The 26377-nt window shown below is 40.6% G+C and overlaps 1 protein-coding gene across 2 annotated transcripts in view; it reads left to right on the top strand.

Moving 5' to 3' along the window:
- Positions 1-26377, top strand: part of UNC13C (unc-13 homolog C) — a 405344-nt gene that overhangs the window by 302377 nt on the left and 76590 nt on the right. The window contains exons 22-24 of one of the 2 annotated variants that reach the window (XM_075133069.1): positions 2352-2429; positions 9282-9359; positions 9820-9849. In XM_075133069.1, coding sequence (XP_074989170.1) covers positions 2352-2429; positions 9282-9359; positions 9820-9849 — 186 coding nt within the window. The remainder of the gene's footprint in view (positions 1-2351; positions 2430-9281; positions 9360-9819; positions 9850-26377) is intronic. The other variant, XM_048867013.2, reaches the window with a different exon arrangement.

Raw genomic sequence — 26377 nt, 5'->3', positions numbered from 1 at the left:
TTTTGGAAGCTTGGTGAATTTATGAGCTTCTCTTGAAGACCCAGTGCGACCAGTTCATCTCTCATTCTCTGATGTCACTTAAAATCAACAATTTCCATTTTCTGTGGATTGCTAAAGAATACATTGAAAAGTGCTGCTCTCTGTGGGATCTTATGTGCTGCCCTCTCTTTCTCCATTTTAAGATTTCACCATTGAGAAATACTCCCTGCTTAAGGTCTATCAGCCAGGATTTCTTAACTTACTTTATTGTACAATATTTCTAGCTATACAGTATCCTTCCAACATTTTGAACCAGATCCTTGGCCCCTGCTAAGATCTTTTTGAATCTTCAGAGCAGCTTAAAGGGACCTAACCAGCCTAAAAGAGCTTCTAAAGATTCCCCAGAATGGGGATGTCCTAAGCTGACATAAAGCAGGCATAGCTGACTTTACACCATTTACTTCCCCAACCTCTGATATAAGGGGAATGTCAGGAATGGGGAATGCATGATAGGAATGTGTAGGGACAGGAGGGCCAAAGCCAGAGCCCCAGGTTTGGAGAGAGGAAAGTTTACTTTGAGCCACCTTACCCCACCCCAACAGCATCAATCATCAGCTCAGTACAGAAAAGTATATGACCTTCTATACTTGTTAAAGAGATACCATAGAATTGCCAGGTAGCAAGGCCATCAGGGACCAGAGCCAGTGCTATGACAAAGACCCTCATTTCTAACTGATCCTCCAGAATCTACAGGGCTTGGGAGCAGGTCCTGGGGCCTATTTGCAGTGTATGATGGGGGAGAAACTCTAGGAGGGAATCCTCAGAGGTCTTTCCTCCCCAGAGCTCCCAGCTGTAGGCTTTGCTTTGGAAGGGGAGGCAGGCAGCATGGCTTAGTGGATAGAGAACTGGACCAGGATTCAGGACACTTAAGTGCTATTCAGGAGACTTAGATGCTATTCTAAATCCAGCTGCCACTGCATTGTTAGGTGACCTTGGGCAAGTCATTTCACCGCTTTGTACCTCAGTTTCCCCATCTTTAAAATGGGATAATAATGGTTGTCTCCTTTGTAAAGCACTTTGAGATCTGTTGATGAAAAGCACTATGCAAGAGCCAGATATTATTATTTTGCTCATTTTGTTTCTCAAAATAGCATAAGTGGTTAAACTACGTCATGTGCTATTCACCTGCCATTGTTTGTTTGTTTGTTAACCTAAGGTTATTTCTGGGTTCTATGGCTGAGTCTCAAGTTTTAGACCATAAACAAGTTTATTTTTCTGAATGCCAAAGATTAAGCATTTTTTCCTTTGAAAATAGACTCCACCGCTGAGACCTTGCATGTCAAGTTCTCACCTTCTGCAGGTATTTAACAGCTGAGTTTACAGGGTTCGCCCTTAAAGACTTGCCAGTTGCCTTAGATAATTAAATAATATCACCTGAGTATTTACAGTATTTCTCTTAACTCCTAGAATAATAACTACAAGGAGGTAGAGGTAATACTGCTAATACAGGGTGATCACTGTAGATATACTTGAAAAGCAGGGTTTGTTATAGAGCCTTAACTATAGTTGTAATAAACCTATCTGGAAAATGTGGTGCTGTGTGCAAGTGAAATATCACACTTCAAGTAAAGGCCAAAAGTAATTTTCTCTATCATATTTGAAGGCAAGTTTGAACAGCTAGGGGTGGATCAGCCACCTGTTTTTTCTAGGTTTATTGATCTGCTGTTTGATAAGCTTACACATTGTGTAAGGCCAACTTTCTACTTGGATTGCCACAGTCTTGCAAGCTTTAAAATTCCATGACAGTGCCAAGGGCTAAGAAATAGTTTGTATTTACACATAATTCTGTGCTTTCATCACTTTTCTCAGTCTGTAAACAAAGTACATATTCACGTGATTGTTGAGGATTACGTTCACATTGCTGATATTTAAACATTGCTCCTTTGGTTCTTATTTTTCCATTACATTTTAATCTGTAGGTTGTCACCCTAGAGGATTTTGAGCATCACTAATGTTCTGCTTAGTACATGTTGCACAATGCACAAACTAGAGCCCCTCAATGTTCTTACTTCTCAATGTCAGTATAACTAAATGCAAAGTATTTCTGTTATAGAAAATTACATTCCATTAAAAAAGAAACATTATCCATTGTGAAGGGATTTAAAATGTGACCTTTCCAATTTTCTAAGCAAATGCAAACTAAAATTTTGTAAATTTAATCCAGGACAATTTTCTATCATTTACAAATATTATCTGCTTTGAAAACAAGCCTCTACTTTCACTTGAATACTATTTTGTATTTTTACTTACCATTCTTCAGAGACTGTTACATGATTATGTATCTCAATTAAACATTTCCTTTTCCACACCAGACTATCAACAAAGTGCTTCTTCAGTATGCTGCAATTATTTCAAATGACTTCAGTTCATACTGTGATAAAGAAATTTTGGTAAGTAAAGTTTAAAAAATACTAATATTATTTCTGATATTATTTCTGTCTTTAAAAAGTGCACTTAGAGGTCTTATTATATTAACTGGAAATATGATCATTTTTATTGCAAGAAAATGAATGGAAAAAGGGAGAGGTTTTTTCCCAGAGGATAACCTATTTTCCTTGATTACTTACATTGTAATATAACAACTGATGGGGGTTGGTGGAAGAAAGGGGAAATTAATATTAGAAGGAGAAATACTATGCACAGAGAAGTGTGGAAGAAACTGGTGATTTCCTATATTTGAAGTGATTACGTTGATGGAGATTTGCACCCAAAAACCTTAGCTCTAAATTAAGGAGGTTTTTGTGTGTGACAGAATCCTATATTGTTCTCTCCTAAATCCCAGTAAATGATAAATGACTGTAATATGACACATCCTCACCTCCACCCATCTTCTCCTTCTCCATGCAGTAGTGAAAAAGAATGGTAAACTAATGTGCTGTCTTGTTGGCTGCAGAGAATTCTTGCATGACAAGCCCAATGGACACAGCAGTAAATAAGACACAGACAGTGCAGTTAAATAAGCGTTACAATATTATTAACGACTTAACATAACCAAGGAACACCCTTGCAGCAAACTGACCCAGTGTGTGGTGTCACTATTGTGCCATCAAGACCAATACACCCAGGAAAGGCCTTGCTGGGCCTTGCCCAATGAGTACTTCAGCAGGAGTTGGCATATACCATAACTATGTACTACTTTGTCCTCATTTGAGTAACTAAGGTGCAACCCAAGAGGTACCTTATTCTGTCCGTATATTTAGGTTCAAACCAGTCAAAGTCATTTGCAGGACCTGGCCTTTACCTGTCACATCTTTATGCACAGGTATGGGATTATGTTAATTGTTCCTGGACCAACAGCAATGTTTGGGAGAAATACATAGCTGTTAAAGGGACAGTGTTCTCCAGCCTCAAAAGATTGGGCCGTGCTGGGGAGATAGAAAATCCCAGACTGAATGGCTAGTCTGTAGTCCTGGAGAATCCTTTCTCAACCCCTAAAAGGTGGTCAGGTGAAATTGAAAGCCCACAGGACACCTGGTCATAGCAATAACAAACTAGGATGTGCGGGAACCAGTGCCGGGGGAAGAGACAGCTCAGCAAAATGATGCTGAGAACCAGGAAAGTCCTGCAGTAAATAACCCTCTCCCAGTCCCTTCTAGAGAGGGAGCAGAGCTATTAGCCACCAGCCACAGCATACAAATTGTCCTATTTGGTACTGCAGGGGACTGGCAAAGAACAAATAGGGAGCAGCCACATGAAACTCAGAATACAGGAAAATCCTCCCAGAGCACAGAAGGATGGTCTCACCCGTTGCTGATCCCAGCAAACCGTCCCTGAATGGGGTGGGCATTCTGTGAGGTTCTTTGCACATCAACTCCCATTAGAGTCTAGACAACTTAAGGGTGTTTGGAGGAGAATCTTGGCTTCTGGCAGGACTGGGCCCACTATCCTAAACTAAGCTAAAGTAAAAGATTTTGAGAAAATGAAAAGCTGTTGTTCAAAAACCCAGAAGTTCAGAACGCTTTTATAGATTTATGAAAGTTGAGAACTAAACTGGAGCACAAATTATTTTTTTCACACATAGAACTGGGGGAGGAACTATGTTGGTGAGATTGGAACTGAGATTGGAAATGAATAAATGGAAAAATGGAAATAATATGCCCTCGTTGTCACCGGAGCTTGATATTATCACAATCCAAAGGTCACCAGCATATACAACAAAAGAAATCAGAAATATGGTATAGCTAAATAGCTGTACGCAGTGTACATTTCCCAGACCTGAAGAAGAGCTTGGTGTAAGCTTGAAAGCTTGTCTCTCTCACGAACAGAAGTTGGTCCAATAAAAGATATTACCTCACCCACCTTGTTTCTCTAATAGCTAAAGAGCAACAGTCCTTGGTTCCTTCCTCTTCTAACCACCACAGACAACATTTGAAATATTAATTTTTCTACCAAACCATAGCGATATGTATGGTGGAAAAAGACTTAAATATTATTTGCTTACTATGCAATTACATTTAATATAATGTCAGTAAATAAAACTAAGAGTAATGAGAGAGTTTAGAAAACTGTAACTTTAGGCAGTGGTTTTATATAAATATTTCTACAAGGGAATGAATTTTATTCATATGGATGTGTCATATTTCAGACTCCCTTTCTACTTCAAATATCTTCATCTTTGGAGCTCCTACCGAAAACATATTGAAAAAGACATACATAAGGAGATTTCCACACATTTTGCATCTGGCAATGCTTAAATCTTGCTTACATCAGAAAGAAGACACTAAGCAGCAAGCCAGGCTTGGCAGCCAAGAAATGCAGCTAGTCAGTTCACAACATACCAGAATACCATGTTGTCATAAGTTTGCCCAGCAGGTCATTTTCATGGTTCAGTCAAGGTTCTTCATCTTGTGAGCTATTGCCATAAGTAGCGGAAATAAGCAATCAGTGTAGATATAGATATACACATGCAAATGTTGTGTGTCTTTACATGGATTCTCCCTACCTCCCACAGGAGCCACTGAGCTGAAAATACCTTGGGGCAGAGTATCTCCCGTGATGTGGGAGTGAATGCATCCCCTGTTTTTCCCCCTCCTGCATCTGTCAGTAATCCAGCCCACCTGCTCCAGACGGTTGTTTATATATGGGTTTGGCCCAATATGTTGCCATAGCCAATTGCATTTTACATGTAGTGTGCAAGTTAATTAAGATTTGTAGTATTGTACTTACAGTTCATTTCAAATTAGGACTCTGATACCTAATGTTAGGTCATCAAATCACACTGTTTGTGTTGCCTCTTAGTCTTTCCAATGGGATTTTTTTCATCATTGAAGTGATTGATTTCTGAAGTCACCCTGGAACGCTAATCTTTGCTAAGGCTTTGGATAAGGTTGTTCTCATTATGGCTTTGTGACGGAGAAAAGGCATAAAGGATTACAACAAATGACTTTATAGAAAGATAACTTATTTTTACTAGAAATCATCTATTTGAAATTCATATTTCTAGATTGATGAGATTTCATTTGATTTGGTGATCCCAAGTTATACTAAAACGCCATCTCCTGTTTTTCATTTGCTAGAAGAGATTTAAATAAATACTGCTTTATGATTGTAGTTAAGTGCAAAGTTATCAAATTTATTTTAGGACCATTTTATTAATTCCATTCAATAAAATTTACAGGAACTTTTCAAATAAAAAATAGACATAGCTGTACATTTTCTATGGTGTGTACTTCTTTATTAAATGTATCATCATATTTCCCCACAGCCTGTCACTGTTTATGAACATATTTCAGTTTTATGCATTGTGCTTGGTATTCAGTTTTGTGTGTTGTTCTGTTTGGCTGTCTGACTCCTGTAAGGTGCCATAAATAGAATTCTAAGGTTCAACATATGCAATAAACTGGGAACATTTTTGAGCCTCAGATCTACTCTCATTGAAGTCAATGCAAATTTTGCCAGTGAATTAACAGGTACAGGATCAGGCCCTTAATAAGCAACTATGATCTCAGAGGAAACTTTGAAAACTGTCTCATTAGGAACAATTCACCTGATACTTGTTCAATGTATTTATCTTCTCTCTTCCTTTATTGCCAAGAGCACTGGCAGTTGTTTAGAACAGTGGCTCTCAACCCGAAGTCCGGGGCACCCCGTGGGGGGCTGTGAGGAAGTTTCAGGGGGGCCGCCAAGCAGGGCCAGCATTAACCTTGCTGGGATCCAGGGTCCCAGGGTAGAAAGCTGAAGCCCTACTGCATGGGGCTGAAGCTGAGGGCCCTGAGCTCTGCCACCCAGGGCTAAAGCCTAAGCCTGAGCAATGTAGCTTCACAGGAGCCCCTGTGGCGTGGGGCCCCAGGCAGCTGCCCTGCTTGCTACCCCCTAATGCTGGCCCTGGTTTTATATGCAGAAAACCAGTTATTGTGGCACAGGTGGGCCGTAGAGTTTTTATAGCATGTTGGAGTGGACTCAGAAGAAAAAAGTTTGAGAACCCCTGGTTTAAAAGAAATACATGTGCTGTATTCCCCATCAGAAATCATAATCATCTGTTAGTGACATCACAGATTGTTTCCAAAACAAGCAATAATGATGTGTCAAAAAGAAGATGAATACAACTAAGCAGTAGGTAACAAGTATACTTTTTTCATGGAGGTAATGTCAGAAATGACATACAAAGATGACCAGTGGTTCTCAAATATGCTCTTAAAAGAGAGAGACTCTGATGTGGGCGACCTCCTGGCTCAGTCCCAGCCCCGCACCTTCCCTGCAGCGACTTTAGAGCTTTGTGGCTATGTATTTATAGTACCCAAAACATAGTGGGTGCTTTTCTTGCATACAATAAGGTAGGTCCCTCCCAAAAGTGAATAAACGAATGACATGAACCTGCAAACACTTACTGCTAGCCATAATGTGTATTACCATGAATACTCCCCATTGAAGTCCTGTGGCCTGGGAGTTCTCACAGTAGTAAGCACTATGTCTGGTAGTAATGGATCCTAAAAACACAATATGCTGAAAAAGAAATAATAGAGAGGCAGTAAGACAAACTGTTATTTCTCTAATTATTTTGAACCCAGACCCATTGATTCTATAATATTCTCATCCAGCATCAAACTTTATTTTCATTATTTAAAATTTTGTATGTATACACATACACAGCTGTTGTACAATGTTATATAGAAATGCAGGTGTGTGTATAGATATATAATTCATATGTATATTTACCTGTTTCATAGGCATATTTAGTTATTTATTTGTGTATTTATTGCTCTCTGTCTATACTTATTATTCACTGTCCTCCTTGCCCATAACCTTTTCCACTTACCCACTGCTTTTAATCCTTTCCTACCTTTAAATTCTAGTTGTAATAGAAGAGATCAGATACAATCTCTGTTTGGCTCATTTTGTATTTGGGTTCTATCCTCCAAATCCCCTGAATTTCAGTGTAATCTGCAGATTTGATCATGGTTAAATATTTACCAAAGGGCGCCCAACAATGAAAGGTTCTTTCACAAATTTTAGTTCCCATTCAGCAATATGAGCAGTGGAGCTCCTTTGAAGACTGATACACAAGTAACTGGAATTTCTTGGATGGCAGAGTTAGTTACCCACTGTTTTGATTGGGCATGCTTCCCCATTAAAACAGATGTAGCTCCCTGGACACAAGTGCTCCACAGATGTCAGCTGAAGAACCATTGAACTAGGATATATATAAGCAGAATTGTTTCTAATGTTAATGTTTCTCAAGTTTTCCAGGAAATGTCAACAGCCTTTTAAACACTGTTGCTTTGCTTATGCTTTTATGGAAATATCAACCACTGCAGTACCCTAACCTTAAGATATGACAGACTCTAGTACTCTGTGTTTGTGCACTGCCTAGAACAAAGGGGCTACGTACTTGGTTGGCACTGCTGTAATAAACATTTTTCACGATAGAAACTGGCTGTTTTCAAGGGTTTGCAGGTTTATTTCCATGGGGAACTAATTGGGGGTGGGGTCTTTTCACTGGAATGCAATCCAAGATGCCCCAGTTCACTGGTGCTGAGTGCCCTCTTTCACATTCTTTCTGACTCAATCCTTAAGGATCCAGCACCAATATCAGATAGAAAAAGGCGCAGGTCATAAAGGGGATAGGGTGGCTGCCTCTTGTGGGCGGGGATGGGGAGAATGGTTCAGTAGTTACATGAGGTCAAGTCACTTGTTGGGGGAGGAAGAGAGATGAGAATCTCAGGACAGTGTGCTAAAATTTACTGTACTTTATTGAGACTGAGTGATGAAAGGGTTAAGAATACTAAATAAGGATCTTCTATTTTATTCTCCAGTTTCCTTTTTCTTTCTGACCCTGAGTTCCCTTAGATTTTATAGAGTAGGCTGCTGAATTATTTAAATGCTTTTCTGAACCCTAGTCTACTCAAACCATGTTTCAGCCAACAGTGAGCTGCATCACAGACTAAAAGGGTTTTAAATGCATGTGGGTTGCTGTTAGCACCCGTCATCTTCTTGTGAGGTTTAAGTATAGATGCATTATAGAAATTCATTTCTTGCAGATTTGAATGTAATGTGCAGATGCACTGGAACAGTAATCCTGCCAAAACAGAATTCTATTATCAAGATTTTTTTTATATTACAAAGTAGTAAATAAAGCCATACGAATTTACAAAGCCTCCATAGTAGAATCCGTTTAATTTAATCTCTGTATCTGGCAGTTGCTATCTTTTGCAGTGCGATTCCCTCAGTCTTTGGCATACAGTTTAAAAAAGACAATGGCTTACGTGAAAATCATAGAATCATAGAATATCAGGGTTGGAAGGGACCCCAGAAGGTCATCTAGTCCAACCCCCTGCTCGAAGCAGGACCAATTCCCAGTTAAATCATCCCAGCCAGGGCTTTGTCAAGCCTGACCTTAAAAACCTCTAAGGAAGGAGATTCTACCACCTCCCTAGGTAAAGTTTAAACAATAGTATTTTAAAAATAAAATATGAAGGCATGTTTATGCGACTAATATTGCTTAGATTATTAAAGCACTTTTAAAGGAATGCAAAATTGTGCACCTGTGGAATAATTTAGTTTGTTATAGAATTGCCTGATTTATTCATATGCTGAGATCTCAAATGTTAACTTCATTGTAGTACATAAATGTATCAGTTTTATGCTGGAATAGGAAGATGGATTTCCAGCAAAAAAGAACCAGATATTGCAATCTTGAATCGCTTTACTTATACTTCTTCCTTTTAGCCATTCTCAACTGTTATGTTTTAGTTTGTTTGTATCTGTTTGTTCATATAACAACACATGCTATACTTTATTTATAGCCCTGTATCTTGATGAACAATATCCAGCAGTTGCGAGTCCAGCTTGAGAAAATGTTTGAGTCTATGGGAGGAAAAGAGGTAGGTGGTTTTAATTCCCTGCGTTCACTGCACAGCTACTTAGAGATCATTAGCGGTATGTTCGCAACCTATCCATAGCCTTTGCTTCTGCTTGCCAAGAAAATCAAAATGTAAAAATAAGACATATTACAGAGTTTGAAAAAATATAATATTTTATTTAAAAGCAATGCCATGTGAGAACTATATAATGCACTGGGAATGTCTGGGGAAACAAGTAATGCATTTTCATAGAAACATGCTAATGATCTGTAAAGTTCAACCAATATTGGATGTTTTATATTGCATTCTGTAGTGCCCGCTTGATTTGAATGTTCGTACTGGTATATATTTTGTTTTGTTTTTTTATGTACCAGTTTGTTTTGTTTGCATCTACAACATTCTGTAGAAAATGTGCCTTGTGCTTTGTCTGTAATGTGTCATGTCTTTGTCCAATGCCTTTGACTTGCAATCCACTGAGCAGAAGAAAGAAGGAGAGCGATTCTCTTATGAGGTTTGTGATAGTAAGCATCTTTTATTATACCTGACTATGTTTCCTAAGGCTAAGAACAGTTTCCGACTAATTTCCATGTTTGCATTTAATAATTCCCTATAATGCTAACTACTATGCTTTGGCACTCAGTTTACACTCTGCATTAAATCTTTCAATATGCAAATAGTGTAAAGTATTCCATAAATCACAAGAAGGTTGTAAAATATATTCTTTTCAATGCACTTTCAATACCTAAAGTCCCAAACTTGCAAATCTCATTCAAATGAGTAATTCTAATCCCCTCAAGCAGCATTCCAGCAATCATTCGTACGCAGAAAAGCATGTGCTTAATTTTAAGCATGTCTTTAAGTCCCATTGACTTTAATGGGACATAACCACATACAGAGGTGCTTTGGTGAAACAGGTTGTCAAGTAGCTCCTTTGAAGTAATTGATTAGTCACACAAGTAAGGTTTACAGATCTTCCACCCAGAACAGACCTTCCATCTGGAAAGTGTTGATGTTACTAATTAAATAGAAATTAATGTATTCTTTTTCAAACCGTTATGTTCAGTGTGAATCACTATACACTGATACAAGAAACATTTTAAAGCCTGATTTTTATTAGCTAGAATAACATGAAAGGGGAAGTCAATGCCCACCACCCACCCCGGACAATTGTGAACCTTAAAATGCTCTTCACTTCTAATTTTATTGTGATATGTTTCTTTAGCTAAAACAAAGGTCTGAAGACATAAATCTAATTCTTCTTAAAGAACACTAAAGAAATGATTTACAGTATAAATGTGCAACTTTTGTGCAACATGCAGGCTATCTTTAAAAGCTTCATATCTGTTTAAGATGTTACTAACACAATATGATGTGACATATCCCAAGCTACAGGTCAAATAATCAAGCTTCAAATAATGATTTGCTCTGTGAAAATGAAGTTGCTTTGTAAAACTTGTTTTCTTCCTTGAATAAAGACGACCTCAAGATTTGAGTGAGGTACTCAAAATCCAATTGCCTTAGCAATGATCATGTTATTGGTATTTACATATACGTAATTGGAATGAAATGCAGGTTTTTTTTATCAATTTCCAGCTGTATATTAATACTTCATCTCTTTAGGAACTGTATAAATCATAATATTTTAAGGAGCCAATCTTGCCAGTTTCAGAGTACCTCCCATGATACTGAAGTCAGTGATAATTAAGAAAATTCATCACCTTTTAGAATTAGGCCCAAAGTACATTATTTGCCATTCATTCATAGCGCTTTGAGGGGTCCCGCATCAAAAACATTTCTGCAAATTTTTGCATCTGATAAAATCAGAGTCAATGTACAGTAGCAATGGTAGGCTGATGTACCGGCTAAAACTGAAGGACGGGGAGGCACATCAAACATTTATAGAAATACTGTGGATTTATTGTTGGTATCTTTTTTGTTAAATGGGCAGTAAAATGTAATCAGCTCAGCTGTGTAAAAGTGGAACTCTTCCAATTTCCCATGAACAAATAGGGATGGTGAATGTTCTGTTCCCACTCAAGTACATCTCTAATATTCCTCCTAAAGCAGCAACCTCTTTATAGCTGTTACTAATTCTACATATTTCATAGCTGTTACTGATTCTACATATCTCTACATATTTTAAGAGATTTTTCTCTCTATTTAAGGAGTTGGAAATGAAGAGCTGCAATATTTTTGTCAATGCTTCATTATAAAGGGTGCTAAAAGTGTATCAGCCAGATTCTTACTAGAAAACAAAAATCTGCTGGGTGTTATCTGAATTATTATTGTTTAATTTGTGTATTGTTGCTTCATTACGCAGCCATAGGTTAACTGTGCAGCTCTGTGTTGACATTAAAAATCAGATGCACAGGATCCACTATTCACTCAGATGTTCATTATTATCATCTGCATGATGATGCTCCCCGGAATGGGGTAGGTGCTTTCCAAATGAGACATTAGACACAGTCCTTGCCCCAAAGAAAAATCTCAGGGGAGAAGTATCTTATAAAGGAGATAAGCATACAATCAGTTTATTTAAAAAAAAAAACAAACCCAACTATTCCCGCTAGCCCTTTACCTAATCATTGTGCCAGGAGATAGATACAGCAAGATATGGAAAGGTAGTGGATGGCAATGATCTTTTTTTGAGATAGTGTGTGAATTCCAGCGGGAAGAGGGTAGGATGGAGTGTCAGGTTTGGATGGAAGGGCTGGAGGTGGTAACAAGGAAAGTTGCAAGAAATGAAAAGGATGGTCCAAAAAGGGAGGGCAGAAATCACCAGAGGGAAGGGGAAGGAGGCCAAGAAAAAGTGGAATGGATTTGTGTTGGTAAGAGGGGACTAAGAATTTGGAAGGGGAACGAGGAGCTGTTGAGGACAAAAGGGTAGAGAAGTGTAAGTAGTGGCAGAGAGCTACATTCTTTTCTCCTGATAATTAATGTTTGTAGACAGCAATTGCTGAAATGTTTCTAACTGGATTTTTTTAAACCTCATTCATAGAATCATAGAATTTCAGGGTTGGAAGGGACCTCAGGAGGTCATCTAGTCTAACCCCCTGCTCAAAGCAGGACCAATCCCCAATTTTTGCCCCGATCCCTAAATGGTCCCCCTCAAGGATTGAACTCACAACCCTGGGTTTAGCAGGCCAATGCTCAAACCACTGAGCTATCCCTCCCTCCGTGACTTAAGAGTTATCCTGTTTTCCCTCCAAAATTGGCTCATGTCTGAAATGGGGAGGGGGGGAACTCCCTACGAAATTATATTATCTTTTTCTCGGAAAGTTTCATGTGATTTTAAAAAAGATCAAAAACTGCATTACAGGAGTAGATGGATATGCAAGAGGTGTGTACAGCATGTGTTCCCTGTTGGTCTGTCTGTGCCAATCTGTTGTCTCTTATCCTCTAAGCTATCTGGAACAGAACTGTCATTTTGTTCCATTTACAAGGTGCCTAACACAATAGGGTGCTGATCCATGACTAGGTCTCTTAGGCATTGTGGTAATACAAATAATAAATAATATATAAAATAACAGTATTTTATTTCACTTACTATATTTTTAAGTGAACTTAATACTTGTGAAAGTCTTTCAGGACTCCAAAGTTCTCTATTCCCAGGACACCCACAGTACTAGCATAAATTTCTCCATACTGCTGCACCGATATTCCTTGACTCTAACCTGTCTCTATGGATGAGAACCACCATGGCCATTCAATCTCTGGTGTCCATGATGCCCAGTAAGGATGCATATTAGTGCCAGAATGATTGGAAGCATATGAAGGGAGGTTGGAAAAACTGAAATTGTTACCGTAGAAACTATACAAATCATGATAAAAATATATTCAATAATGAATGGTCTGGAGGAGGTAGATAGGAAACTTCCGATGAGTCGAAAGAATAGTAAATATGGCAGGCGACCAGCTTGGCTTAATGGTGAAATCTTAGCGGATCTTAAACATAAAAAAGAAGCTTACAAGAAGTGGAAGGTTGGACATATGACCAGGGAAGAGTATAAAAATATTGCTAGGGCATGTAGGAATGTTATCAGGAGGGCCAAATCGCACCTGGAGCTGCAGCTAGCCAGAGATGTCAAGAGTAACAAGAAGGGTTTCTTCAGGTATGTTGGCAACAAGAAGAAAGCCAAGGAATGTGTGGGCCCCTTACTGAATGAGGGAGGCAAACTAGTGACAGAGGATGTGGAAAAAGCTAATGTACTCAATGCTTTTTTTGCCTCTGTTTTCACTAACAAGGTCAGCTCCCAGACTGCTACGCTGGGCATCACAAAATGGGGAAGAGATGGCCAGCCCTCTGTGGAGATAGAGGTGGTTAGGGACTTTTTAGAAAAGCTGGACGTGCACAAGTCCATGGGGCCGGACGAGTTGCATCCGAGAGTGCTGAAGGAACTGGCGGCTGTGATTGCAGAGCCATTGGCCATTATCTTTGAAAACTCGTGGCGAACCGGGGAAGTCCCGGATGACTGGAAAAAGGCTAATGTAGTGCCAATCTTTAAAAAAGGGAAGAAGGAGGATCCTGGGAACTACAGGCCAGTCAGCCTCACTTCAGTCCCTGGAAAAATCATGGAGCAGGTCCTCAAAGAATCAATCCTGAAGCACTTACATGAGAGGAAAGTGATCAGGAACAGCCAGCATGGATTCACCAAGGGAAGGTCATGCCTGACTAATCTAATCACCTTCTATGATGAGATTACTGGTTCTGTGGATGAAGGGAAAGCAGTGGATGTATTGTTTCTTGACTTTAGCAAAGCTTTTGACACGGTCTCCCACAGTATTCTTGTCAGCAAGTTAAGGAAGTATGGGCTGGATGAATGCACTACAAGGTGGGTAGAAAGCTGGCTAGATTGTCGGGCTCAACGGGTAGTGATCAATGGCTCCATGTCTAGTTGGCAGCCGGTATCAAGTGGTGTGCCCCAAGGGTCGGTCCTGGGGCCGGTTTTGTTCAATATCTTCATAAATGATCTGGAGGATGGTGTGGATTGCACTCTCAGCAAATTTGCGGATGATACTAAACTGGGAGGAGTGGTAGATACGCTGGAGGGGAGGGATAGGATACAGAAGGACCTAGACAAATTGGAGGATTGGGCCAAAAGAAATCTGATGAGGTTCAATAAGGATAAGTGCAGGGTCCTGCACTTAGGACGGAAGAACCCAATGCACAGCTACAGACTAGGGACCGAATGTCTAGGCAGCAGTTCTGCGGAAAAGGACCTAGGGGTGACAGTGGACGAGAAGCTGGATATGAGTCAGCAGTGTGCCCTTGTTGCCAAGAAGGCCAATGGCATTTTGGGATGTATAAGTAGGGGCATAGCGAGCAGATCGAGGGACGTGATCGTTCCCCTCTATTCGACATTGGTGAGGCCTCATCTGGAGTACTGTGTCCAGTTTTGGGCCCCACACTTCAAGAAGGATGTGGATAAATTGGAGAGAGTCCAGCGAAGGGCAACAAAAATGATTAGGGGTCTGGAACATATGAGTTATGAGGAGAGGCTGAGGGAGCTGGGATTGTTTAGCCTGCAGAAGAGAAGAATGAGGGGGGATTTGATAGCTGTTTTCAACTACCTGAAAGGGGGTTCCAAAGAGGATGGCTCTAGACTGTTCTCAATGGTATCAGATGACAGAACGAGGAGTAATGGTCTCAAGTTACAGTGGGGGAGGTTTAGATTGGATATTAGGAAAAACTTTTTCACTAAGAGGGTAGTGAAACACTGGAATGCGTTACCTAGGGAGGTGGTAGAATCTCCTTCCTTAGAGGTTTTTAAGGTCAGGCTTGACAAAGCCCTGGCTGGGATGATTTAACTGGGAATTGGTCCTGCTTTGAGCAGGGGGTTGGACTAGATGACCTTCTGGGGTCCCTTCCAACCCTTATATTCTATGATTCTATGATTCTATGTTCTCCCACAATAGCAAGAGGACAGTCAATGAAATTAAAAGGTAGCAAATCCAAACTAATAAAAGGATATACATTTTTATATAATGCATAATTAGACGGTGCTGCTCATTGCCTCCTGGTGGTGTTGTGGCCAAGAATTTAGCAAGATTCCAAAGGGGATTGGATATTTATATGGCTAAGAAGAATATCCAGAGCTATAATAGTTAATGCTAACAAAATTATTAACAGGATATTAAACCTCATGTTTCAGGGCCTAAACCAGTTGCTAACAATAGTGGATTAGGAGACCTAATGTGTGGGGAAGATTATCCCATATCGATGTATTGTAAGATTCTTACATCTTCCTGTGAAATACCTGGTCCTAGCCACTCTGTGAAATAGCTGGTTCTAGCCACTATCAGAGACAGAATACTGGACTAAATGGACCTCAGGTCTGATCCAGTCTGGCATTTCTTCTCTAAGAACTGAGACTAACAGCATATTTCATATCAGGCACCAAATTGCCTTCGAACCTCAGTGACTTTCTGTAACTAATAACCCATCATCAGATTCTGATCGCAGCCTAAAATCTAGAGTTACTGCAGATTTACAGTGTTGTAACAACAATCGCAATCTAGTTCCCATTCTGACCCAGTGACCTAAATCCGAAAGACTCCAAAATTCTATTACTGGTCTCCTGAGTCATCCTGTACTACTCATCTTGAAAACAAATGCACTCACAAAGTACACTCGCCCACCTAACAATGTTTATTTCCTATTACACTACTTTATATAGGATTCATCCATTTTACTCATGTGTTTGAATTGCACCAGTAAGATTATTTCTCTATAGAACTCCTCTATGTTTCTGATAGCGTTACTAGTCTCAAACACCATAAAACACTGAAAATAGTCTGTGTAAGTTATGAACCCCCATCTCTATTACTTGAATATTAAGTTATATAGTAAATGAGAAATGAGGGGTTGACACACTGAGAAATTAATTGCCGTATCAATGCTCTCATAGCCTAGATAAATATTTGAATAGAGCAGAAAAGTCCAATTTAAGTTACAGTGCTGCTTCTAAATCTTGTTTCCTTGAAACTCAGCAAGGATCTGCAAGCCCTGATTTGGGATAAAATGAGTTATCATTAATGTTATATCACAAAGGAAAATACAGACTGTTAGACAAAACACATATCAGACAGGAACATAACACATTCAATGGTAAACCATTAATCATCATTCGACTTAGAACTGTGGTGTTTACATTATTAAAAGTAAATTGTTTGGGCCAAGTTTTGGCTAAGGAATTGCCTGGGGGTTACTCTTTTATAGGAACATGTGTAGATTTACCTGTGATACTGCATGAATGAAATAAACATGATGACAGTCCTTAAAAATATACTTGCCTTGTATTATTTTGCATACAACTTAATGTGCAAGAGAAGATGGCTTAAAATACGTTCATAGTGTTACCAGGGCGCAAAGCCATGGTGGCGGGAGAAAAAACTAGGGGGCGCAAATATATTTGCTTGCCCTGGGCACTAGAACGCCTAGTTACGGCACTGAGTGTTACAGTGATATTTATTCTTTATTTTTAACATATTTAAATAAAATGGGACAAATATCCCTTACTCAGTTTTTATTCAGCGCTTAATCAGGAAAACTCCCACTGAAGTAAATGCAAAACAAGATTAATAATGACTTGTCATTCTGTTCTGTTCTATTCGGATTCTTTCTTGTAATTATCCTGTAGTACACTGAGTGAAGTGACTAACATCTGCCATGTATTGTTTACTATCTGTACAACTTACATCCCTCATTGCTAAGAAGTTTGGACACTGATCTGAACTTCCACAAAGTCCAGGGGGATTCAGATTCAGTTTCCCACTTCCCACATATAAGATGTGAGTGTTAAGATGGAGGGATGTACTCTATGTCTGTATTTTTCATATTTTTGGGTTGGCATTGCCTCAGCTGAAGTTAAAAAAAAAAGTGCAACTATAAACGTAAGAGTAAAAATAACCATATATAATTTATTTGTGTCTGTGTTTCCAGTGGATGATAGAGAGTACTTGACCTTGAAGGGTAAGGGCACCGGGGTAGTGAGATTTTCTTTGCTTTAAATTGTAATAAAATGTCCAATGCCTAGCAAACCCCAGTCCCTGATTAGTTTGTAACCCCCCAGGGGTCATTACCTACCAGTTCAGAAACACTGCTTTGTATTCCAGAACTCACCCCTTTGTCACCTCAAACCCCATGCACCACTAAGTCCCACTTAACATCCATTTTGAGGATGTAAGTGGGACCTGAACATGCAAAGAAAACCATGCAGATAGACACCTGCCCGCATGGTTGGCTCTCCTTGCACAGCTGGGGGCTAAGAATGTGCATAGGTGCATTTCATCCAAAGAGAGAAAAGAAATTGATAAGAATAGAAAAATTATAGTGTACTCCTCTCTGTTTATGTTGTGTTACTCATTTGGATGAAGAATGAAGGGGACTAGTTTGGCTATTGTTGGGTGATACTGGCATGGAGCATGTGTTCCTTCCTCACTATAAAGATGGATGGACCTGTTAAATATAGTGAATGGTGAGAGCTGTAATCTCTGAAAGAAACAAATTTAGATTTGCGCTACCCCAAACCGCTTCTGTCAGTGATATTAACAAAAAGAAACACTACTGTTCACGTTACTAGTATGATTTTCTGCAGTTGGAGCCGCATTAAAGAAAAACACAGAAAGGAAGTAAAGTATGAATGTAATAAACAAAAAGAAAATGCCTAATGAGACTATAGCACTGAAAGTTCTGTGGACACAAAGGCTTTTCCCACATTGGCAAGTCCAAAATAGAGTGAGGCATTCAGTAATGCTCCAATTAACCTGCTAAGTACAGAAACTAGAATACATAGGGCATTTAAAGGAATGTTTATTACTGTAGAGTCGTAAATAGATTCCACAGCTGAGGAGGAGAAAATTAAAATTTCTATAAGCTAGAGAACTAAAGTTCTTTAACACATTAAAAATCCTATTTTGGAAGTTTGTGGAAGAGATGTCTATTTATATAAACCTCTTATACTCAGTAAGGCCAACCTTTAGGAGATTTACCTTTGGGGTATATTTTCAGTTCATTGTGTGTGAAATCCAGTCCATGCCAAGGCCCACAAAGTGCCCTCAGCACCAAGTGGATAGCCTATACACATATGCTAGCCCTCTGCACAGGGGCGAATTTCAACCTGAATACACTGTAATTGGAGGCATGATTGTGAGCTTGACTCTAACTAGCATAGCTAAAAATTGGAGTGATGATGTGGCACAGACCCTGTTGTCGGCTATGGATGTGAGTGTGTACCCTGGGTTCCAGGTGGGCTTGCACAGCCCATGTGGAAGCCTGCCCTGCTGCATCTTTACTGCTATTTTCAGCCATGCTAGCTAAAGCTAGCATGAGTGTGCCAAAACTAGCTGCAGTCACACCTCCAATTGCAGGATAGACATATCCACAGGAGATTTCAGCTGCACAAAGTGAGTCGCGTTACTCACACTTCATTTGGAGCTTTTAAAATGGTATCCCTAGAGGAGATGGATGCACTGAAATAAATCCAGAATTGTACATTGAAATGGGATATGTTTTTATGGTGCCAACATTCAGACAGCCCAAATTCAATTTACTAAACTCAATGCTGGAGCTTTAAAATGACCACTGCCTTGTGGGGTGAATTCCATTAAAGTTCACTGCCTTCTTGTTTTTTAAAAAAAAAAACTTCCTTCCAGGACAGGTGGAATTAAAGACTCTAGAACTAAATGTTTCTGTTTATACTTCTACTTAATACGATATACTTTTCCCTTCCTGTGACAAATTACTCATGTTCCACATGCACTGCACCCACTAAAGTAAATAAGAGTTATGCTTACAAGAGAGGGCATGCAGGATTGGGCCCATATTATAGTCAGAGTGGAACACTAAGCTTTTTGAAGTTGTTGTTCCGTGCAAGAATTTTAATACGTTGACAGATGATGTTGTGTCTCTATGGGCTTAGACTAGCTGGTCCACTAATTACCAGAGAAAGAAAATGGCTTTACCAAGGTAACTCTCAGAACCTAATAACGTTCCTAATTCTTGCTCTAAATACTCATGTGCGCGCAAAGTAAGGGGAACAAGTACGTTTGGTAGGTGATCAAAATAGGTTTTTCTTCCATCATTGCTTTTAAATCAAGTAATCTTTTAGAAAAGGAAAATATTTTATCTGAGAGAGCTGATTCAAATAATGGTGCCCAGCTCAGGGGCCTAACAATTTATTTTATAAGTCAGTTGTATTTGCGTTAGAGAAGCAAGATGTTTTTGTTGCTCACTATGAATGCAATAAACTGCCAGACAACTTCAGCTCAGCTCAGCTGTACTCAGTGTTAACAAATATAGCTTGGAAAAAACCTGCCCATTTGTGAAGCAAGTTTGTTATCCTACTGCCCCTGTAATGGTGTTCAGGTACGTCTTTCTGTACTGAATGAGAGAGTCTGGGTTTGGGAATGGAGAATGCAGAGGGTTTATGTTTGCATTTACTACCCAAACGTTCAGTTTATGCAGAACAAGTAATAGAGTCAGGCTAGTATTAAATGGCTAGTTGAGTCCACTGGATATACAAAGTGTGGGTTCAGCAGTGGCCTCATGGAACTGCTCTTAGTTTAGTTCATATGTAAACTGCAATTATATGAAAAAGGGAGCCAAATTATTAGGATGTGTCTTCCATCCATGGGTAACTTCATAAACATGTTTCTGTACCAGTCATGGTAGAAGTTATGGTAGCCCATGTCGCATGGTGCTGATAATGGCAATGCCCTGTCTACGCTATGCCCTTCACTGCTCCTACCACTGATGTGGCTCAACCAGTGCAGAAAAGCATGTACAGATTTTCCCAGGCAAGGTTCTCAGCCCAGTAATAATCCAAATAAATAAGCAGGTGGGCAGAGGAGAAATGGCTGAAGAAGTGCTCCATGTTCCATATGCTGGCCTCTGCCCAAAAAAAGCAAGCACCAAAGAATCCATGCATTCCTCCCCATGAAGGCGCAAGCACCATGGGCCTTTCTGGCTCCATTCATATATACTGGAAACCACGCTAGTTCCACTGCCAAGGGACCATCTGCTAAGACTGCAGGAAGAGAGAGCAGTTAGAATAAGTCTTCTGAGTCACTGGGTGCTGATATGGGCTGTGGAATGGAATATATAGATGTGCATTTTTGGCTCACTGGTTTAATTTAGTATTTTCAAGGCTGGCCAGAATTTACCCACAGTTCTTTCAGAGAAGAGGAGAGTAACTTCCTCTCAAGTTGTTTAATCATCATCTTCACTGCTGCCTTATTCAGGCTCATCTTCTGAGGCATAAATTAGACAGGCAGATGTACTGCATGTACTGGGAATGTGTCCAAATTCACCTTTTCAAAAGTCACACGTTTATTATCTGCTCAGAGCTTTTGGTCTGTAAGAAAGCACTGAGATGCATTCTCAGTACATGTGGGCAAGGTGGAACGGGAACAGCAATTTGGGCAGAAACAGCCACAACTGAGTTTACATTTGCCAGCACAGTAAATGGTTTTCACTTTCAGTATAGCAGGATTCTTTCATTGTTCAGTTTGCCTGGTTAGATCTGCCCCAAGAGAACTGTTTACCTAAAAAATATGTTCTGTTCTAAAAAAAAATATGTTTTGAAGACATTTTTAACCGTCTAGCACACATCTTTTTTTCACACCCCTGAGTGATGGTGGTAGATCACACTAAGGTTTGGGTGTTGACTTAGTATGGACTCCATAATAATAATTAATTCTGGCCCAGACTGTGAACAGAAGGAACTGAGATTCAACTGATCTCTCCTGGAGGAGAGAGGGAAGGCGCATGTCTCCAAGGAATCATTCTCTTCTCTGTGGAGCCCCACAGAATTCCCTCCATTAGAGCTGTTTTAGGGGCAGGGCTAATATGGAAGGGAGTGGAACAGGAGACCAGCCATCAAGGAATTATGACGTGATTGGAATAACAGAGACTTGGTGGGATAACTCACATGACTGGAGTACTGTCATGGATGGTTATAAACTGTTCAGGAAGGACAGGCAGGGCAGAAAAGGTGGGGGAGTAGCACTGTATGTAAGGGAGCAGTATGACTGCTCAGAGCTCTGGTACAAAACTGCAGAAAAACCTGAGTGTCTCTGGATTAAGTTTAGAAGTGTGAGCAACAAGAGTGATGTAGTGGTGGGAGTCTGCTGTAGACCTCCGGACCAGGGGGATGAGGTGGATGAGGCTTTCTTCCGGCAACTCGCAGAAGCTACTAGATCACACTCCCTGGTTCTCATGGGTGACTTTAATTTTCCTGATATCTGCTGGGAGAGCAATACAGCGGTGCATAGACAATCCAGGAAGTTTTTGGAAAGCGTAGGGGACAATTTCCTGGTGCAAGTGCTAGACGAGCCAACTGGGGGGGGAGCTTTTCTTGACCTGCTGCTCACAAACAGGGAAGAATTAGTGGGGGAAGCAAAAGTGGACGGGAATCTGGGAGGCAGTGACCATGAGTTGGTTGAGTTCAGGATCCTGACACAGGGAAGAAAGGTAAGCAGCAGGATACGGACCCTGGACTTCAGGAAAGCAGACTTCGACTCCCTCAGGGAATGGATGGGTAGGATCCCCTAGGGGACTAACATGAGGGGGAAAGGAGTCCAGGAGAGCTGGCTGTATTTCAAGGAATCCCTATTGAGGTTACAGGGACAAACCATCCCGATGAGTCGAAAGAATAGTAAATATGGCAGGCGACCAGCTTGGCTTAACGGTGAAATCCTAGCGGATCTTAAACATAAAAAAGAAGCTCACAAGAAGTGGAAGGTTGGACATATGACCAGGGAAGAGTATAAAAATATTGCTCGGGCATGTAGGAATGAAATCAGGAAGGCCAAATCGCACCTGGAGCTGCAGCTAGCAAGAGATGTCAAGAGTAACAAGAAGGGTTTCTTCAGCTATGTTGGCAACAAGAAGAAAGCCAAGGAAAGTGTGGGTCCCTTACTGAATGAGGGAGGCAACCTAGTGACAGAGGAAGTGGAAAAAGCTAATGTGCTCAATGCTTTTTTTGCCTCTGTCTTCACTAACAAGGACAGCTCCCAGACTGCTGCACTGGGCATCACAACATGGGGAGTAGATGGCCAGCCCTCTGTGGAGAAAGAGGTGGTTAGGGACTATTTAGAAAAACTGGACGTGCACAAGTCCATGAGGCCGGACGAGTTGCATCCGAGAGTGCTAAAGGAATTGGCGGCTGTGATTGCAGAGCCATTGGCCATTATCTTTGAAAACTCATGGCGAACGGGGAAAGTCCCAGATGACTGGAAAAAGGCTAATGTAGTGCCAATCTTTAAAAAAGGGAAGAAGGAGGATCCTGGAAACTACAGGCCAGTCAGCCTCACTTCAGTCCCCGGAAAAATCATGGAGCAGGTCCTCAAGAAATCAATCCTGAAGCACTTACATGAGAGGAAAGTGATCAGGAACAGTCAGCATGGATTCACCAAGGGAAGGTCATGCCTGACTAATCTAATCGCCTTCTATGATGAGATTACTGGTTCTGTGGATGAAGGGAAAGCAGTGGATGTATTGTTTCTTGACTTTAGCAAAGCTTTTGACACGGTCTCCCACAGTATTCTTGTCAGCAAGTTAAAGTATGGGCTGGATGAATGCACTATAAGGTGGGTAGAAAGTTGGCTAGATTGTCGGGCTCAACAGGTAGTGATCAATGGCTCCATGTCTAGTTGGCAGCCGGTGTCAAGTGGAGTGCCCCAGGGGTTGGTCCTGGGGCCGGTTTTGTTCAATGTCTTCATAAATGATCTGGAGGATGGTGTGGATTGCACTCTCAGCAAATTTGCAGATGATACTAAACTGGGAGGAGTGGTAGATACGCTGGAGGGCAGGGATAGGATACAGAGGGACCTAGACAAATTGGAGGATTGGGCCAAAAGAAATATGATGAGGTTCAATAAGGATAAGTGCAGGGTCCTGCACTTAGGATGGAAGCACCCAATGCACAGCTACAGAGTAGGGACCGAATGGCTAGGCAGCAGTTCTGCGGAAAAGGACCTAGGGGTGACAGTGGACGAGAAGCTGGATATGAGTCAACAGTGTGCCCTTGTTGCCAAGAAGGCTGTCATAAATATAAAGGGAAGGGTAAACCCCTTTGAAATCCCTCCTGGCCAGGGGAAAGCTCCTCTCACCTGTAAAGGGTTAAGAAGCTAAAGGTAACCTCGCTGGCACCTGACCAAAATGACCAATGAGGAGACAAGATACTTTCAAAAGCTGGGAGGAGGGAGACAAACAAAGGGTTTGTGTCTGTCTGTGTGCTGCTCTTTGCCAGGGACAGACCAGGAATGGAGTCTTAGAACTTTTAGTAAGTAATCTAGCTAGGTATGTGTTAGATTATGATTTCTTTAAATGGCTGAGAAAAGCATTGTGCTGAATAGAATAACTATTTCTGTCTGTGTATCTTTTTTGTAACTTAAGCTTTTGCCTAGAGGGGTTCTCTATGTTTTTGAATCTAATTACCCTGTAAGATATCTACCATCCTGATTTCACAGGGGGGATTTCTTTATTTCTATTTACTTCTATTTTTTATTAAAAGTCTTCTTGTAAAAACTGAATGCTTTTTCATTGTTTTCAGATCCAAGGGTTTGGGTCTGTGGTCACCTATGCAAATTGGTGAGGCTTTTTATCCAACATTTCCCAGGAAAGGGGGGGTGCAAGTGTTGGGAGGATTGTTCATTGTTCTTAAGATCCAAGGGTCTGGGTCTGTAGTCACCTAGGCAAATTGGTGAGGCTTTTTACCAAACCTTGTCCAGGAAGTGGGGTGCAAGGTTTTGGGAAGTATTTTGGGGGGACAGACGCGTCCAAACAGCTCTTCCCCAGTAACCAGTAATTGTTTGGTGGTGGTAGCGGCCATTCCAAGGATAACGGGTGTAATATTTTGTACCTTGGGGAAGTTTTGACCTAAGCTGGTAAAGATAAGCTTAGGAGGTTTTTTCATGCAGGTCCCCACATCTGTACCCTAGAGTTCAGAGTGGGGGAGGAACCTTGACAAAGGCCAATGGCATTTTGGGATGTATAAGTAGGGGCATAGCGAGCAGATCGAGGGACATGATCGTTCCCCTCTATTCGACGTTGGTGAGGCCTCATCTGGAGTACTGCGTCCAGTTTTGGGCCCCACACTACAAGAAGGATGTGGATAAATTGGAGAGAGTCCAGCGAAGGGCAACAAAAATGATTAGGGGTCTGGAACACATGACTTATGAGGAGAGGCTGAGGGAACTGGGATTGTTTAGTCTGCAGAAGAGAAGAATGAGAGGGGATTTGATAGCTGCTTTCAACTACCTGAGAGGTGGTTCCAGACAGGATGGTTCTAGACTATTCTCAGTGGTAGAAGAGGACAGGACAAGGAGTAATGGTCTCAAGTTGCAGTGGGGGAGGTTTAAGTTGGATATTAGGAAAAACTTTTTCACTAGGAGGGTGGTGAAACACTGGAATGCGTTACCTAGGGAGGTGGTAGAATCTCCTTCCTTAGAAGTTTTTAAGGTCAGGCTTGACAAAGCCCTGGCTGGGATGATTTAATTGGGGATTGGTCCTGCTTTGAGCAGGGGGTTGGACTAGATGACCTCCTGAGGTCCCTTCCAACCCTGATATTCTTTGATTCTATGATCATCCACAGCACCCACCCCTACAGCGTCCATATTACCTAAAGAGGCATTAACTCATGCAGATGACCCTCTGGATGGGGTTCGTACAGATGTACCAGCTCCTCTTTTGCCCCTCCCTGATTCTAAAGTTATCAGGTCTTGCTACAGATCCTGTTTGGCCTCCCAGTAACCAGTCAGTGCCCCTTAAAGACCTTCTCACCTGACGGAAATGATTCTCTGAAAACTAAGTGATGGGAAACCCACAGCTTTTCCTGACTCCTGTGTCCCTTTTTCATGACTTTCTTGCAGGAATGGTTGATGTGGCCTCTAACTTTTATGGTTCTCCCTTAGAATGCTTGAGATTTTTGAAGTGGAGCTACATCCAAGTGTGGCGGGAAATAGGCCAAGGAGATTCTCCTGGGAGACAGAATATATAGACATACCCAGTAAGAGGGAAAATGAAACAACTATGGTGGTGATGCACAAAGTGCATGCTTAAATGGATGCTGTCTCCTGAGATGATAACATTTAGGAACTGTGCTCTTAGCAGTTTCCATTAATGGGGCCTTTGGGCAGTACTGCACTACAAATAATAACAACAATGAGCATCTCCACTGTAGATTATTAGTTGCACATTCTTCAAGTACTGTAATTTGCTACTGGAGTGTTTTCCTTAGGGATAAAGATTATTTAAACAGTAATGTTGTTAAACATTCAAAGCTAGATTGTGAAAAGCAACTAATTATTAGTATCCATAGCTATATGTTAGGAGAAGTTAGGTTGATTTCCATGCACAGGAGTTATTAGATAAATGGTCACCAGTCCATTTCAAATCTTGTAAATGGCCAAGTCATTCTCATGTCTAAAAACATGCTAAACATGCCATTAAGACTGAACATTATTAGATTATTATTCTTCATGACTGTAGAACTAATGAAATGGTGCCATTGCAAGAGCCAATAGAAAGAAAGTTGAGCAATTGAGAGGGGAGAGGATTTTTAGTATCTGTTTAAAATGTTTTTCATAAGACCTACTCAGCCTAAAAGACTAATTAACATTTTGGATAAAGGAAGGGTTTATTAGAGAGTCCACATGCTCAGCCCATCAATTAACGGTATTAAGCTTATAGACATCACTGAAACCTCCTACAGGTTCTCTAGCAAAATCAGGGAAGACCAGATTTGACATTCCTATTATCTCTAAGAGAAAACACAAACAATTTAAAAAAAACAACAACTTTAAACAGTTCTGTTCTCCTTATATACCATAAAGTAGTAAGAAAGGGCACAAGCCCAATTTTCACACAACCCTTTGCAGGTCTTAAATTAGGCCTTGGGGTGAATTTCAGGTCAAGTCCTTGTTCAGTTTAGGGAGTTTACCCGGAGTAAGGAATGAATAAAGAACTCAAGATTTTGCCCTCAGTGATGAAGTGAAGCATAAAATACTTCGCCTGCATAGCCCGTGTTCAATGTTAC

The sequence above is a fragment of the Caretta caretta genome, chromosome 10, assembly GCF_965140235.1.
Source record: "Caretta caretta isolate rCarCar2 chromosome 10, rCarCar1.hap1, whole genome shotgun sequence".
Taxonomy (NCBI): Eukaryota; Metazoa; Chordata; order Testudines; family Cheloniidae; genus Caretta; species Caretta caretta.
This window is presented reverse-complemented; position numbering and strand designations above follow the sequence as displayed.